General features: G+C 32.5%; 7 protein-coding genes across 7 annotated transcripts; 2 read left to right on the top strand and 5 right to left on the bottom strand.

The window, feature by feature from the left end:
* Nucleotides 1-53: 53 nt before the first annotated feature.
* On the bottom strand, nucleotides 54-1,205 carry FG379_002677 (SUA5 like RNA binding domain containing; the record flags this gene model as incomplete). Its single annotated transcript, XM_067328367.1, has 1 exon — nucleotides 54-1,205. The coding sequence occupies one exon, from the start codon at nucleotides 1,203-1,205 to the stop codon at nucleotides 54-56; it is 1,152 nt and encodes a 383-aa protein (XP_067181865.1).
* Nucleotides 1,206-1,277: 72 nt separating this feature from the next.
* On the bottom strand, nucleotides 1,278-4,615 carry FG379_002676 (uncharacterized protein; the record flags this gene model as incomplete). Its single annotated transcript, XM_067328366.1, has 4 exons — nucleotides 1,278-1,412; nucleotides 1,458-1,647; nucleotides 1,703-2,470; nucleotides 2,520-4,615. 4 exons carry the CDS (start codon nucleotides 4,613-4,615, stop codon nucleotides 1,278-1,280), a joined length of 3,189 nt encoding a protein of 1,062 aa, XP_067181864.1.
* Nucleotides 4,616-5,514: 899 nt separating this feature from the next.
* Nucleotides 5,515-6,405, bottom strand: FG379_002675 (uncharacterized protein; the record flags this gene model as incomplete). The annotated part of the gene is made up of 1 exon (XM_067328365.1): nucleotides 5,515-6,405. The coding sequence occupies one exon, from the start codon at nucleotides 6,403-6,405 to the stop codon at nucleotides 5,515-5,517; it is 891 nt and encodes a 296-aa protein (XP_067181863.1).
* A 632-nt stretch (nucleotides 6,406-7,037) lies between these two features.
* FG379_002674 (uncharacterized protein) lies at nucleotides 7,038-7,694 on the bottom strand (the record flags this gene model as incomplete). The annotated part of the gene is made up of 1 exon (XM_067328364.1): nucleotides 7,038-7,694. One exon carries the CDS (start codon nucleotides 7,692-7,694, stop codon nucleotides 7,038-7,040), a length of 657 nt encoding a protein of 218 aa, XP_067181862.1.
* A 779-nt stretch (nucleotides 7,695-8,473) lies between these two features.
* On the top strand, nucleotides 8,474-9,427 carry FG379_002673 (mitochondrial carrier; the record flags this gene model as incomplete). The annotated part of the gene is made up of 1 exon (XM_067328363.1): nucleotides 8,474-9,427. One exon carries the CDS (start codon nucleotides 8,474-8,476, stop codon nucleotides 9,425-9,427), a length of 954 nt encoding a protein of 317 aa, XP_067181861.1.
* A 129-nt stretch (nucleotides 9,428-9,556) lies between these two features.
* Nucleotides 9,557-10,471, bottom strand: FG379_002672 (phosphatase 4 (formerly X); the record flags this gene model as incomplete). The annotated part of the gene is made up of 1 exon (XM_067328362.1): nucleotides 9,557-10,471. One exon carries the CDS (start codon nucleotides 10,469-10,471, stop codon nucleotides 9,557-9,559), a length of 915 nt encoding a protein of 304 aa, XP_067181860.1.
* A 366-nt stretch (nucleotides 10,472-10,837) lies between these two features.
* On the top strand, nucleotides 10,838-12,562 carry FG379_002671 (uncharacterized protein; the record flags this gene model as incomplete). Its single annotated transcript, XM_067328361.1, has 1 exon — nucleotides 10,838-12,562. The coding sequence occupies one exon, from the start codon at nucleotides 10,838-10,840 to the stop codon at nucleotides 12,560-12,562; it is 1,725 nt and encodes a 574-aa protein (XP_067181859.1).
* Nucleotides 12,563-12,572: the final 10 nt, after the last annotated feature.

Here is a 12,572-nt window from a genome sequence, read left to right as displayed (position 1 = left end):
CAAGACGAAAAAAATTACAATATTGTATTGCAATATAGAAATAATATTAATGTTCAAGATTCAAATACTTTGAATTTTTTGCTTTCTAAATCGGCCAAACTCGAATAAATAATATTACCAGAAGAGGCCCTATAAATTCTATCCCACAGGGGAAATGAAAAGTCGTCTAAAACCTCAAAACCAACAATAAATATATGATATTTTTCTTTGTCGTCAACGAGGTTTAAAATGAAATCCTCTGCCTGGTGTAATATACTAAATAAATTTTTGCATGCAAAACTGAAATCGTCGTTTTCACATAGGGAAAAGTAGTGACAAAATTCATTCTTAATAGGTAGTAATTTAGAACAAAAGTCGATAATAATTACTTTTTTGAGGTCAATTTCAATTGGTCTGAACTTAGACGTATCTGAAACGAATTTTATTATGCTTGTCTTAACTATTGGTGAGTAGTGTTTAATGTTCATTCCTGGACTTAAAATTTCACAGGAATTAGATGCCTCATGCTTTGTTTTATTGCTGTTAAAATACCGAACCTTAATGTCCTCAAACCACTTAAATTTATCTTTCATACTGTGTAAAACAAATTCAATTTGTTTACTGGAAACCGATCCATACCTAAAAATCACAATACTGTTTTCATCTTCATTATATTCTATTACTGTTGATTCAACACCCACATTACAACATTCACCACAATCCAAAATCCAAATCTTAATTCCTATAGAATTCATATAATCTTCGTCAAACTCCTTTTGAACATGCTTTGGGCTTGTAGGACTGATATGATTAGATCGATTGGCTGAAGGTGCAGCAATCGGAACACCAGAAATACGAAGCAATTCCAAAGTTAGGTGGTTGTTTGGACATCTGACACCGACTTTACCTGTGTTTGTAATCTCATCGGAAATTTTGGCTTTTTTCCTTCCTATCAATGTCAATGGACCTGGCCAGAACTTGTCTGCTAAAATCTTATAAATAATTCTTGTTCTCTCTGAAAGTTCAAATACATTCTCCTCCGCAAAGTCAAAATTGTAAACGTGACAAATTAGAGGATTGTTTTTGGGTCTTCCCTTTATTTTATATATTTTTTGTATAGAAGAGCTATCATAAGCATTCCCACCAAGTCCATATACAGTTTCAGTTGGTATTGCAACTAAATCACCAGATAAAATGCGTTTCGCATAATCATTCAAATTCTTCATCGAGTCGGAGAAATAAACTGAACGGCAAGACGAGAAAAGTACCGGTGGCGCAAATAAAAAATTACGTGTATTTCAATAGCCATGAAAGTCGACTTGTCTAATTGTTGAATATCCATTATCATCTTTTGATACCTGATAAAAATGGTCACATTGTTGAGCCTGAGCTAGTATTCTTACAAATCTTTCGTCGTGTGTTATAATTATGAGCTATTGAAGTTGATGTAGATAATTATATTGTTGTTTTCAACTTACTTGGAAGTTTTTTTGTAATTTTCTGAATTTAATTAAATATGACAATGCTTCAGCTAGGCCTTCGATATTTAATTGGTCTAAATTTGTTGTAGGTTCATCAAGCGTCAATATTCCACAATTCAAACAAAATGACTCTGCTAGTGCAAGTCTTATTATTATGCATGCCAAAACTTTTTGACCTGCAGAACATCTTCCTGAGAAATTGTTGTTGATCTCATGTTTAAATGCTTTATCAGTTGTTGAACTTACCTTTCATATCGAGTTCAACCCCATTTTGGACCATTACTACTCTGTAATTAAAAGATTTTGTTGGTAATGAAGCTTTAGATGAATTATCACTCGAACCAAAACCAATTCTATCTTCTTCTTCAACGTCGCTCCTTATGGCAATATAGTCAATATCATGCCCCCTATAAGTAATGTGCCACAGCTCTTTTATTGTTCTGTTGATTTCAATCATTTTATCAACATGGAATTTCATCAGTGCTTTTTGAAGGGATAGGGAATATTTTTCTAAGTCTCTAATATAAGAAACCATTAGATTGTATTCGAAAACCCCATTAGAATATTCAATCTTCAAATTTTCTAGATTTGAGTATCCTTTTGAATCTGATTCACATTTCTCCAACCAATCATCATTTACTCTATTTTCACCCCTAAGCCTAGATAATTCACATTTAATCGAATCTATTTCGTTTTGAATAGAATTAATCTCTAGTTTGAATAATTTATATCCTTCTTCCATCTTTTCTACATTGTGTTTTTCATTTTCAGTCTTTTCTTGATAATTTAGAAAATGAGCTATTTCTGTTTTGATTGAGTGAATTTTGTTTTCAGAATTTTTGTAGCTTTCTCTCTTTCTTTTCAAGGATTTCATTTTAACAAACGTATCTATTAAGTTCTTTGAGTTTTCAAGCTCATTCCTTGTTTCATTCTCAATAGTTTGATTATGTTTTAAAGAATCGAGAAAATCCTCATTTTTTTCAGATGAAGTAGAAAGACTGAATTCCCTCCTATTTATGATATTAATAAAGTCACATGAAAAAATTTAAAATAACTTACCTGTTGTTAAATAAATATTCAAGATCTTGATTAAGTGAAGTGATAGAACTCAAGAGATGGTTCTTTTTTTTGTAGAATTCTGACTCTAAAGTTTTCTTTTCAATGGTTTCTTTTTGAATTAAATTGGTTAATTTTTGATACTTTTTTTCGTTAGTCGAGATATTACTCTCAAATACTAATATTTCCCTGTCATTATTATTTAATTTGCTTTTTAATCCATCTTTTTTTTCTTTTAAATCGGATGGAAATCCATTTAATTTTTCCTCTAGGAGTTTATGTTTCACTCTTAAATTGTAGACATTTGAGTCCTTAAGTTCAGAACTATCAAAAAAATCTAAATTATCCATTTTTTTCCATTTAGACAAAGTTTCCATTTTTTTATTATTGTATTTCTCTTTTCTAATTGATATCATCTGTTCTAAACTATTTGTATCGTTATCGAATTCGAAGCCACTCAATTTTTCCTCTACAGTTCTAAATCTTTGTAAAATAGTGATCTCTCCATTAATAGCTCCTAGTTCGTATGTACTGTTATATAGACTAGAAAACCTCACAGAACAAATATCGTTTAAAGTTGAATTAACATTGGGATTGTCATCTAAGATATCAAAAATTCGGATATCTTTATCATCATGAAACTGCGATAAGCTTGAAATTCTGTTCATTTCAGATTCGATATTTTCTTTATCTGATAGTTTGGAGGATATTTGGTCAATTTCTCTTTGTATTTCTCTCTGAATTTCCCGTTTTCTATTCAAGTTTTCAATCAAACTATTCTTTTCTGATATGGTTAATTCTAACTCGCTTTCTAGGTTCTCAAGTCTCTCAAATTTTAATTCATCGAATTTCATTCTAGTTATTCTTTCAAGGTATTTATTCCAATCTAGGCTTGGAAAGTTTTCAAGCTTAGATGACAGCAAAATTTGTAATTCCTGGACAAAGTCTTTTAATAATGTAGAATATTCATTTATTTCTCTAATTTTTGCAGATACTCGATCCAATTTTGTTTTAAACTCAGAACTTTTATTGCTCAGATTGATATTTTGAAGTTGGTTTTGAATTTCATTTTGAATGGTTACTAATTTTTCTCCGAGAAACGTGGATTTATCTTTTTCATAATTAATCTTTTCATCAATATCAACTTCATCACCTAATTCTAAATTCAGATCAAAAACATTTGTTTCTGCTTCTATTTCATTTATGTCTTTTGAATATGAATCCAAAAGCTTGGACTCCATCTCAAGTTCTGTAAATAGTTTACCTAGTTTTTCCTTTATTTTTTCTTTTTCCTTGATATCTTCTTGTAAAAGTTTTAGTCTAGAATTATTTTTTTCAATTTCATTTGATATCATCTCTTTTCTTTTCAAACATTCACTCTTTTTTAATAGAATATTTTCTAAAAATGTTATTTTTTGTGAAATTCCATCATTTAACAGTATAATCTCTTTTATTTTTTTTGTGTAATCGCTCTTTATTTTATTTATAGCCTCCAAAGCTTTGGTGTAACGCGTAGATCCAAAAAGGTCGTCAAACTTTTTTTTGACCTTTGACATTTCCTGAAGGGGCCAGTTTGAGTCTTCCTGGTGACAGAATAATACATTTTCAATGACAGAATCAGATACACCAAACAAAATAGGTACTTGAGAGTTTATATCTGCACATTTGTGACTTATACTTGTAATTTCACCCGTTTCATCGTCCTTTGTTTGCAAAATACTCTCAATTACCTTAAATTGCGGTTTGATATCATTTGATGAGCCAGCACTTGTTCTTTTATTTTTTATATGTGATAGTTGAAATGATCTAACAACTTGAATTCTTTTTTCATATTGATAGTCACGAAAAATCAGGCGTATCTGACCCCTGACCTCAGGTGTATCACTTAATTTGGGATCGTGTACAAAGTACTGGCCCGACTTTGAATTGGGTGGAAGTTCACCCGTTATTGATGCCTTCAGACACTCAATGATTGTGGTTTTGCCTGAACCGTTTTGACCAGTTATTAGTGTTATTGGGCTCTCAAAAACAATCCCTTCCCTTCGTTCTGGTGAAAAACTCCTGATACCGGAAATGATTAACTTCTCAAGAGTACTCATTTGTGGGTATGAAGAGCTAATTAATAATTTTTATTAATTTAGTCGTTAAAGTGATATTCAAAGCAATTTTTTTTGATAGTATGTAATAACATCTTCGAGGTTTTGGTTAAAAAATAAAAAATACCGGTAAAAATGGTAAAAAATATAAGTTATGTTTTTTATTATTCAGTTAGGATTTAATATAGGTAAAGCTATAAATGTCTATATTTTGGAATTATCTTTATTAGTACATTTGGTATACTCTGCATCATCGAATGCAGATAGTAGCTCGTATTTTCTTCTGTTAATTCTGATTACATCTTGTGCTCTTTTGAGTTTACGGTCATCATTTTCGAGGACTGACAATATACTATCCATTGTCAAAGGATTGTCACTGTTTCTTGAATTTGAGAGTTTAGCAGCACATTTCATCTTAGAGAGTGTATTTGTATATGTTAAACGTTAGTAAACTTACCAATTTATCAATGTAGTTGGTGACTAGTTTTGTTACTGCAAAAATTACTTCATTTGAAATTTTGACGTTGAAGTGGCTCCAATATGATTCAATTATTGTCCTGACTGAAAAGAAAAATAAGTAAGAATTTTTGTGATTACCATTGACTTACCACCTTGAAATAATCTAATATGTTCTTTCCCATATTTACTACGATTACTCTGAGAGTTCTCAACTGATCTATTAAGAGGTAAAATACCTACAACAGAATAGTCATCCTCTTTTGGATCTTCTCGCAAGTGGTTCATCACTAAAATTATTTTTGTACTAAGGACTTAACGCTGGCGGAATTTAAAAATGACGGAAATACCAAACTTTTCCGCAAAAATTTAATGTCATGAAAATAGAAAATAAAAAATTATAAAAAATTACGTAATTTATAACTAAAACACATCTTTTATACAAATCAATTTAAGATGTAGTACCTACTAGAATCATCTGTATCCTCAACAGTTGTATAATATTGAAGTGTTTGAGGTTGGTACTGAGCTCCATATCCAAAAGCTAATTGCTGTGTATACGGAGAAAGTAAATGCGGTACTTGGGGAGTTTGTTGCTCAACACTTATTTGGGAGTGCTGCCAGAATTGTGACAAGTCACTTGGGACAGCAGACACAGCCATAACGATGCACATGAATTGGCGTCTCCAACGCGAAAAAATGCCTCTTTCCCTTTTTTGGTTTCTATGACTGGTCGGCACCCAAACAAAATAAGGCCTTAATTGAGGAGGGAATGAATCCTTTCCTGGGCATCTAACTCTGTAACTTGTACGAAAAATTGTTCTTACACCAGCCTTGCATCTAGAACAAGGAGTATAAATGGACATTGGGACACAGAAGCCTGGGTTTTGACGATAAAACTTACAGTCTACCATACTTTCAAAATCAACGGGTCCTCCTATCCACTGAACTTTGTTTCCATCACCAAATGCAATGTCTCTCCCAAGAACGGGAGGTTGCTGAATTTGGCCGGTTTGGAGTGACATGCCTCCTAATTGGAAACCACCTTGTGGTAAAAGTGGCTGGGTAGGCGGAGCTAGAAGTCTTCCAAATGTTTGTGGATGCTGCTCAACAATAATGTATTCTAAGTTATCACCACTATGTCGAGAGTCTTCATCAACGTAAATATAGCTTTCAGATGTTCCCTCAACCACAGCAGAGCTCAGGTCAGATAATACTGGATTCTTCCCCAAAATAACCAAACCTTCATCTTGAAGCTCCGAACTCTCTGAACAATACACTGAAAAAATACATATTGAAGAAATTACCACAATTAAGAGGTGTTGGTTGAATTTCATTCTTGAAAGGAGAGTAACCAGAGCAATTAAGGAATACAAAAAAACCCTATAAAGGATATTGATTATTATAATTGAAGGTAATAGGGTATGAATGCAAACGGAAAGTACAAATCTATTTTGTAAATTCTTATTTTAACCTTTTTAATATTAATTAGTGGTCTGTACAGTTTCCATAAGAACAATTATTTTGACCATTAAAATTGAAAGCACCAATATTAAACAAACCTGGTAGATTCCCGCCTAAAGTTTTTTTCCCCTTGGAGAGAAAAGAGGGAATCTTATGTAAATAGACCCCGGATATTTCTCTTTATGTTTGTTTGCATGACAAATGGTAATCTTTTAACTTACATTACATTAGTATCTGTGTATTGACCATTTCGCACTTATGTATTAGTTAGATAGGTGAACCCATTTTATTTTGCATCGTTTTGTGTGTTCTCTGCCTTTTAGTATACTTGTTTAATGTGAATGGTACGCCAAAAAACCATCTTCACGTGTAACTGTTTTCTGTCGCTGATTAATGTATGGATTGAGAATCTATTCTTGGAAACTCTGACAGTAAAGTTAAAAAAAATTAGAACTAGACGTTACTAATTAAATAATGTTTATCGACCCATCATTAGGTTGATAACCTAAACTAAGTACATGCCAATACCACAAAGTAGCACTGTAATTAGAACACCTGATCCTATTATTATTATTAAAGTATTTTCACTAAGAGGACCATCCAGAGGACTCGATGAATATGGTACATCTGGAGGAAGAGGGTACGAATTTTCGTCTGAGGAAAGCGGAGTTTCCCCAGAAGGTTTAGATGCATATTTTGCAGCAGGGTTAGGCTCTACAGCACACAAATATTGGTGACCGAGCCTTTTTTTTATGTGATATGGTTTCAATACCCACATGTATAAAGGGGCCAAACTTGGAGGAAATGACTCATCACCAGGACAACTTGCAGATGCAACTCTATAAACAACTTCAGTTCTACAGAAATGACAGGGGTTTATAACAGTTCCTGATGGATTACAAGATCCTGCATGTGTAGAATAAAACAAGCATCGTGTGACTTGCGAAAGGTCCCCTAGGTCAATTGAATGTTCTATACCAACATGCCTCCCACCAATCATCATCCCCGTGTAGTGTGGTCCTGAGTTGAGGTAACCAGATGTTTCATCATGAGATCCCCTTAACTTTAAATAGGAAACATTGTTATTAATTATATGATTTATTTCAATGATATTATAAAAAAGTGCACTAATCACAAATAATTTGATCAAAGTGTACACCATATCGGATTTTGCATTTATTGTTATTTTGCATAATAAATAGCTCGACTACGATATATGGGATATCTTGATCAATATTCTTTTGAAACTAATTAATACACTTTGTTAATATATAGGTGAAATGATTATTTTTTAAATAAAAGGTATTCTTAGTGGTGTGAAAATAGTAGTGTGCAGTGTGTGACAACAAATTATCTATGAAAAGTTAAAAAAAGATAAGAAAAACGACAGGGATTACTCATATTGAGGGAGGTCAGTTTCACTTTGTTAGCTACTAGTTTCATTGTCTATTCACAAAGTGTTTTCATTAAGTTGCAGTTAATTAAAAGTTAGGGGGGGATAAAATAATATATTACATTTATTTTGTGATGGCTTGTAGTTAGAATATTTGCGGCGATATTCTGTGTATAATAACTGGTTTATTTCGATGTTCTCCAACATTCTGACGTTTTGTTTGAAACTTATTTTTGTGTTAAGTGTGGATATCAAAGATAGGTTGACAGTAAAAGAATAACAATTACACTTTCATTTGACTTATTTGGAGTTACAGTAATGAAAAGAGAATTGTTCCGAAAAAAATTATAATCTTCTAAATATTACAATACTAGAGCGGTTGTGGGTTAAAAACTTTTCAAAAAGACGAGATGCGAAGCATTTTTTTTTTTTCTAAAAATAGAATTTTTTTTTAGCAAATGTTAGGGAGGAGGTAAATTATGATTTTCAGATGGAACTTACGGAATATCTAGAGTTTGTGTGCAAGTAAAAGTAAGATAGCTTGCGAGATGAAAAGTGAAATATTATTATCTGCATTATCTTCATTATTTTCCGCAGTTACAACGTCCGTTATCTTGCACCCATTTGATGTGGTAAAGACACGCCAACAGGTCTCTGCAACCTCTAAAGGTGCAGTGGTTGCATTTCCATCCTTCGTTCTCTCAGTTAGGCACATAATTAGGACAGAAGGGTTACTAGGTCTATACGAGGGCATTGCCGGCCAGGTTGTTGCTTCCGGGGTTTCTTGGTTTATATTTAGGTATTTATTTGACTTTGTACGTTACAATTTGGAGAAGGTCAATCAGAAAAAAACAGAAAAAGTAATTACAGGGTTAAACAAAGAGATATTCAGAATTTCGCCAAAAACGAATTCGATTGCAACAATAATTGCGAGCGTGATTTCAACTTTATTTGTACATCCACTGTGGTTGATTAAAACAAGATTGGAAACACAATCGCCTGAAAGCAGAGAAAAAGGCTGGAAACACTACTCTTCAGGTGTAAATGGCTTCCTTGAGTGTTTGAACTCGATTTATAGAGAAGAAGGGATATCAGGCCTATACTCTGGAATCTATATAAGCCTATTACTTATACCGCATTCAGTGGTGCAACTTGTAACATATGATTTTTTGAAGAATAGGTACATTTTTATTTCAGAAAAAGATTCGGTTCAAAGAAGTCTCTACTATTTTATGCTTGGTTTCTCTGCAAAATTCCTCGCTGCATTGATTACTTATCCATTACAAGTCATAAGAACAAGAATCCAAATATCCAGGTTGGAAAGTATTCCACTTGATTCAAAGCCAATAGAGATGAATATTCATAACTATACACTTCTCGTCTATATTTTAAGGGACCACATATATCCGGGAATTACAACTCACATTCCTAAGGTTTGCCTTCACAGTGGAATTATGTTTCTAATTCACGAAACCTTATTAAAACTCATTGTTGGATATTGATAAAATAATATTTACAATGTATAATTGAAGTTTAATTCTTAAGTTATCAAACTTAACCTGAGCATTTAATTCAGGGCAAGAGGGTTTAAATGAAAACACAAATATATACTAGTAAACGAGTTAGTTCCATTAAATAAAATAATCAGGAGCTGGCCTCTTAGCAGGAATCCCCCTTTGTTCGGCAGGAGCCGCCTCAAAAGTCTTGAAATGATAGTTTAGTTGCTCATCAAGTTCCATCACGGTTGCAATGTTGCCACACCTATAGCAATAATTTGGTGCACTCCATACAGTAACCAAGTTTTGATCAAACCACCATTTGTAACCATCCATAGCGAGCTGATGAGCACGTGTGATAAGTTCAATATCATTGCAATGATTGAAACTTTTAACTACATCTGACCCAAAGATGTAACCCGCACCTCTTGGACTGATACCCCATCCATTTATATCTTCCGGATCTGACCAGAGAAGATCACACATGGATCCATCGTGTGGAACTTCTTGCTTTCTATCCAAACTCCTTATTTCATCGATCGTTGTAATGCTTGGGGAAAGACCTCCATGTACACACAATATTCGATCCTCTATCAATGAGGCGAGGGAAAGATAATCAAAGATTTCCGTACAATATCTCCAGACGTTAACACTTCCATATTTCCTAAGGCATTCGTCATAAAACCCATATACCTGTGTAATTTGTCTAGTTTCGTGATTTCCCCTTATTAACATTATTCTATCAGGATATCTAACCTTTAGCGCGATCAACAACAGGAACGTCTCTACGCTGTAATAACCTCTATCAACGAAGTCACCTAAAAATAGGTAATTTGTGTCTGGAAGTTCACCACCGACTTTGAATAGCTCCATTAGGTCGAAAAATTGCCCGTGGATATCACCGCAAATTGTAACTGGAGTATCTATTCTTTGCACATTAGCTTCTTCTACAAGAATTTCCCTCGCCTTCATACAGAGAAGCTTGACTTCAGATTCCTTTATCGGTTCACAGCGTCTGAGCTGTTCAATTTGTCTGTCAAGATCACTCATATTAAGGCTTTCTTTGAAGTACTAAAAAAATATTATAGGCAATACTTCAATTACAGAGGATCTGACTGCAGTTATTCATATCCCTGGCATAAGTAAGTTTGGTTTTATATAAAAATATTCAGGTTGAAGTATATTGACAATAGATGAATTCAATAATTCTTATTTAATTTTTTTTTATTTCCCTCTCCTATTTTTTGCTTCATTAGTGATTGTCTCAAAATTACTTTTGCCGGCAATGCCAATATTGAAATTATGGAATTTTTTTTAAATGCTCCTGGGATTTATTTACACATGATGAATTTTTCATTGGTTTTTCCTCTTTGAACTGGGGAAAAAGTAGTAGATATTTGACTTTTAATATAAATTATGAGGAATTTTATTAACTCTGTTCCCGGAGGAAGACTCAAAACAATTTTGAAAAAGTCAACAATTGAGTCATGGTTCATGTTATTTGACAATGAACTTACAAATATTATCAGTCAACATCCGTTTATTGATAATTTTACGTGGATAAGACCCAAATGCAATCACAGTGACTATTTAGACTCTTCATTGAGTCTTTTTTCTAATTCCAACTTCTACTTAATACAAAAAGCTTATCCAAACAGTATTTTTTCAATTCCTTTCATTCAAACAACAATTGCTGAGAAAAATGGAGGATTTATTTCGACGCCAAATACTTATTTCGACTCGGATTGTTCATTTTCTATTTTTAATAAGCAGTTAAAGGTTTATGGTGAAAACAATCCAATTACAGAGATTCAAGGAGTAATTAGGGTACCAAATAAACTTCATAAACACGCAATAAATATTGGAAAGTATCTAAAATTACCCCCTCATATGAGAAAATATAATCATTTCTCTTTTTTGAAGATAGAAGCCTCTGATAAGTCGTATTGGAACGATAAAAATAACTTCAGAATTTATTCAGAAGACTCACGAATGAATTTTATTGGTATTGGGACATTTCATGATTCCTACATAGATAATACATTTAATTCAGTTGAACCAAACAAAAGCTTTATTAACCCTCTTATTAACAATAATAAAAATCGTATTGTAAACCATTCTATGCTTAATTTTTCTAATGTTCTTGTAAAACCCAGAAAAATTACCTGTATTCATTGTCAATTTAATATAAATAATAAAAGGAATAGTTGCTATTGCAGTTTTATTTCTAAGTCGGGTTTCTCTCCATACAGAAAATTAAGTCAAGGTTTCACTTATTATTCTAGAGGGAAAGGAAGAAATCCATTTTACTTTTCTATACAGAAGCAACTTGGAGTAGGAAACTTCACTATGTCTGAGTTTGTTGGATATTTGGACGATGAACCTAATTCAGAAGACAGCGAAAGAGAACTACTACAGAGAATTAAGGTTATATTGAAGTTGAATGGATCACCTGATGTTCAAGTTACTACTGAAAATGTGCAGGTAATCGTTAAAAGTATTGACTCGCGTTTACTGAAAACAGTCGATAGTGGAGTAAAAAAAAAGCTAGAGTGTTTTACCAATGACTGTGATTCGATTGATTCGTTTCAAGAGAAAGCAATATTTATCAATACCAGTTTTTTGATGGACCACTTGTTCACATGCAAAGATAAGGAAAATCTAATTTTTAATTCGACAATAGTTGAACAGATTGTGGAATATTTTGATATAATAAAGAATCAAGGAACATTTATAGAGGATTCTGATATCAATCCTTTTGATTCATGGGAATGCAGATTTAACCAATTTAATAGCACAAGCTCATCTAAAGATAACAAAAATACTTCAATTTTATCTTACACTTCCATGAATAATATACCAAATGAAATAGTAAATATTAGTGGCATTTTAAGGCCAAGTTTAATATACGAGTATATATGGTTTATTATCAGCCAAATTGCAGTTGGAAATTATAATTGGGGCTTAATCCACTTAGAGGGAGTTGATACATGTAATATATCTTTTAGGTACAAACCACATGGGAATGATAATAATAGTACTAACTCTGTCAATGATCTTTATATCCTAATATTTAGAATAAACGACGAAATATTTTTGATTAGTATGATAGTTGTAAATAACAACGATGCTAATATATAAAATTGAACAA

This window comes from Cryptosporidium bovis (genome assembly GCF_009768925.1).
Source record: "Cryptosporidium bovis isolate 45015 chromosome Unknown contig_4, whole genome shotgun sequence".
Taxonomy (NCBI): Eukaryota; Apicomplexa; class Conoidasida; order Eucoccidiorida; family Cryptosporidiidae; genus Cryptosporidium; species Cryptosporidium bovis.
Note: the sequence above shows the minus strand (reverse complement) of the source record. Positions and strands in the feature narration are given on the sequence as shown.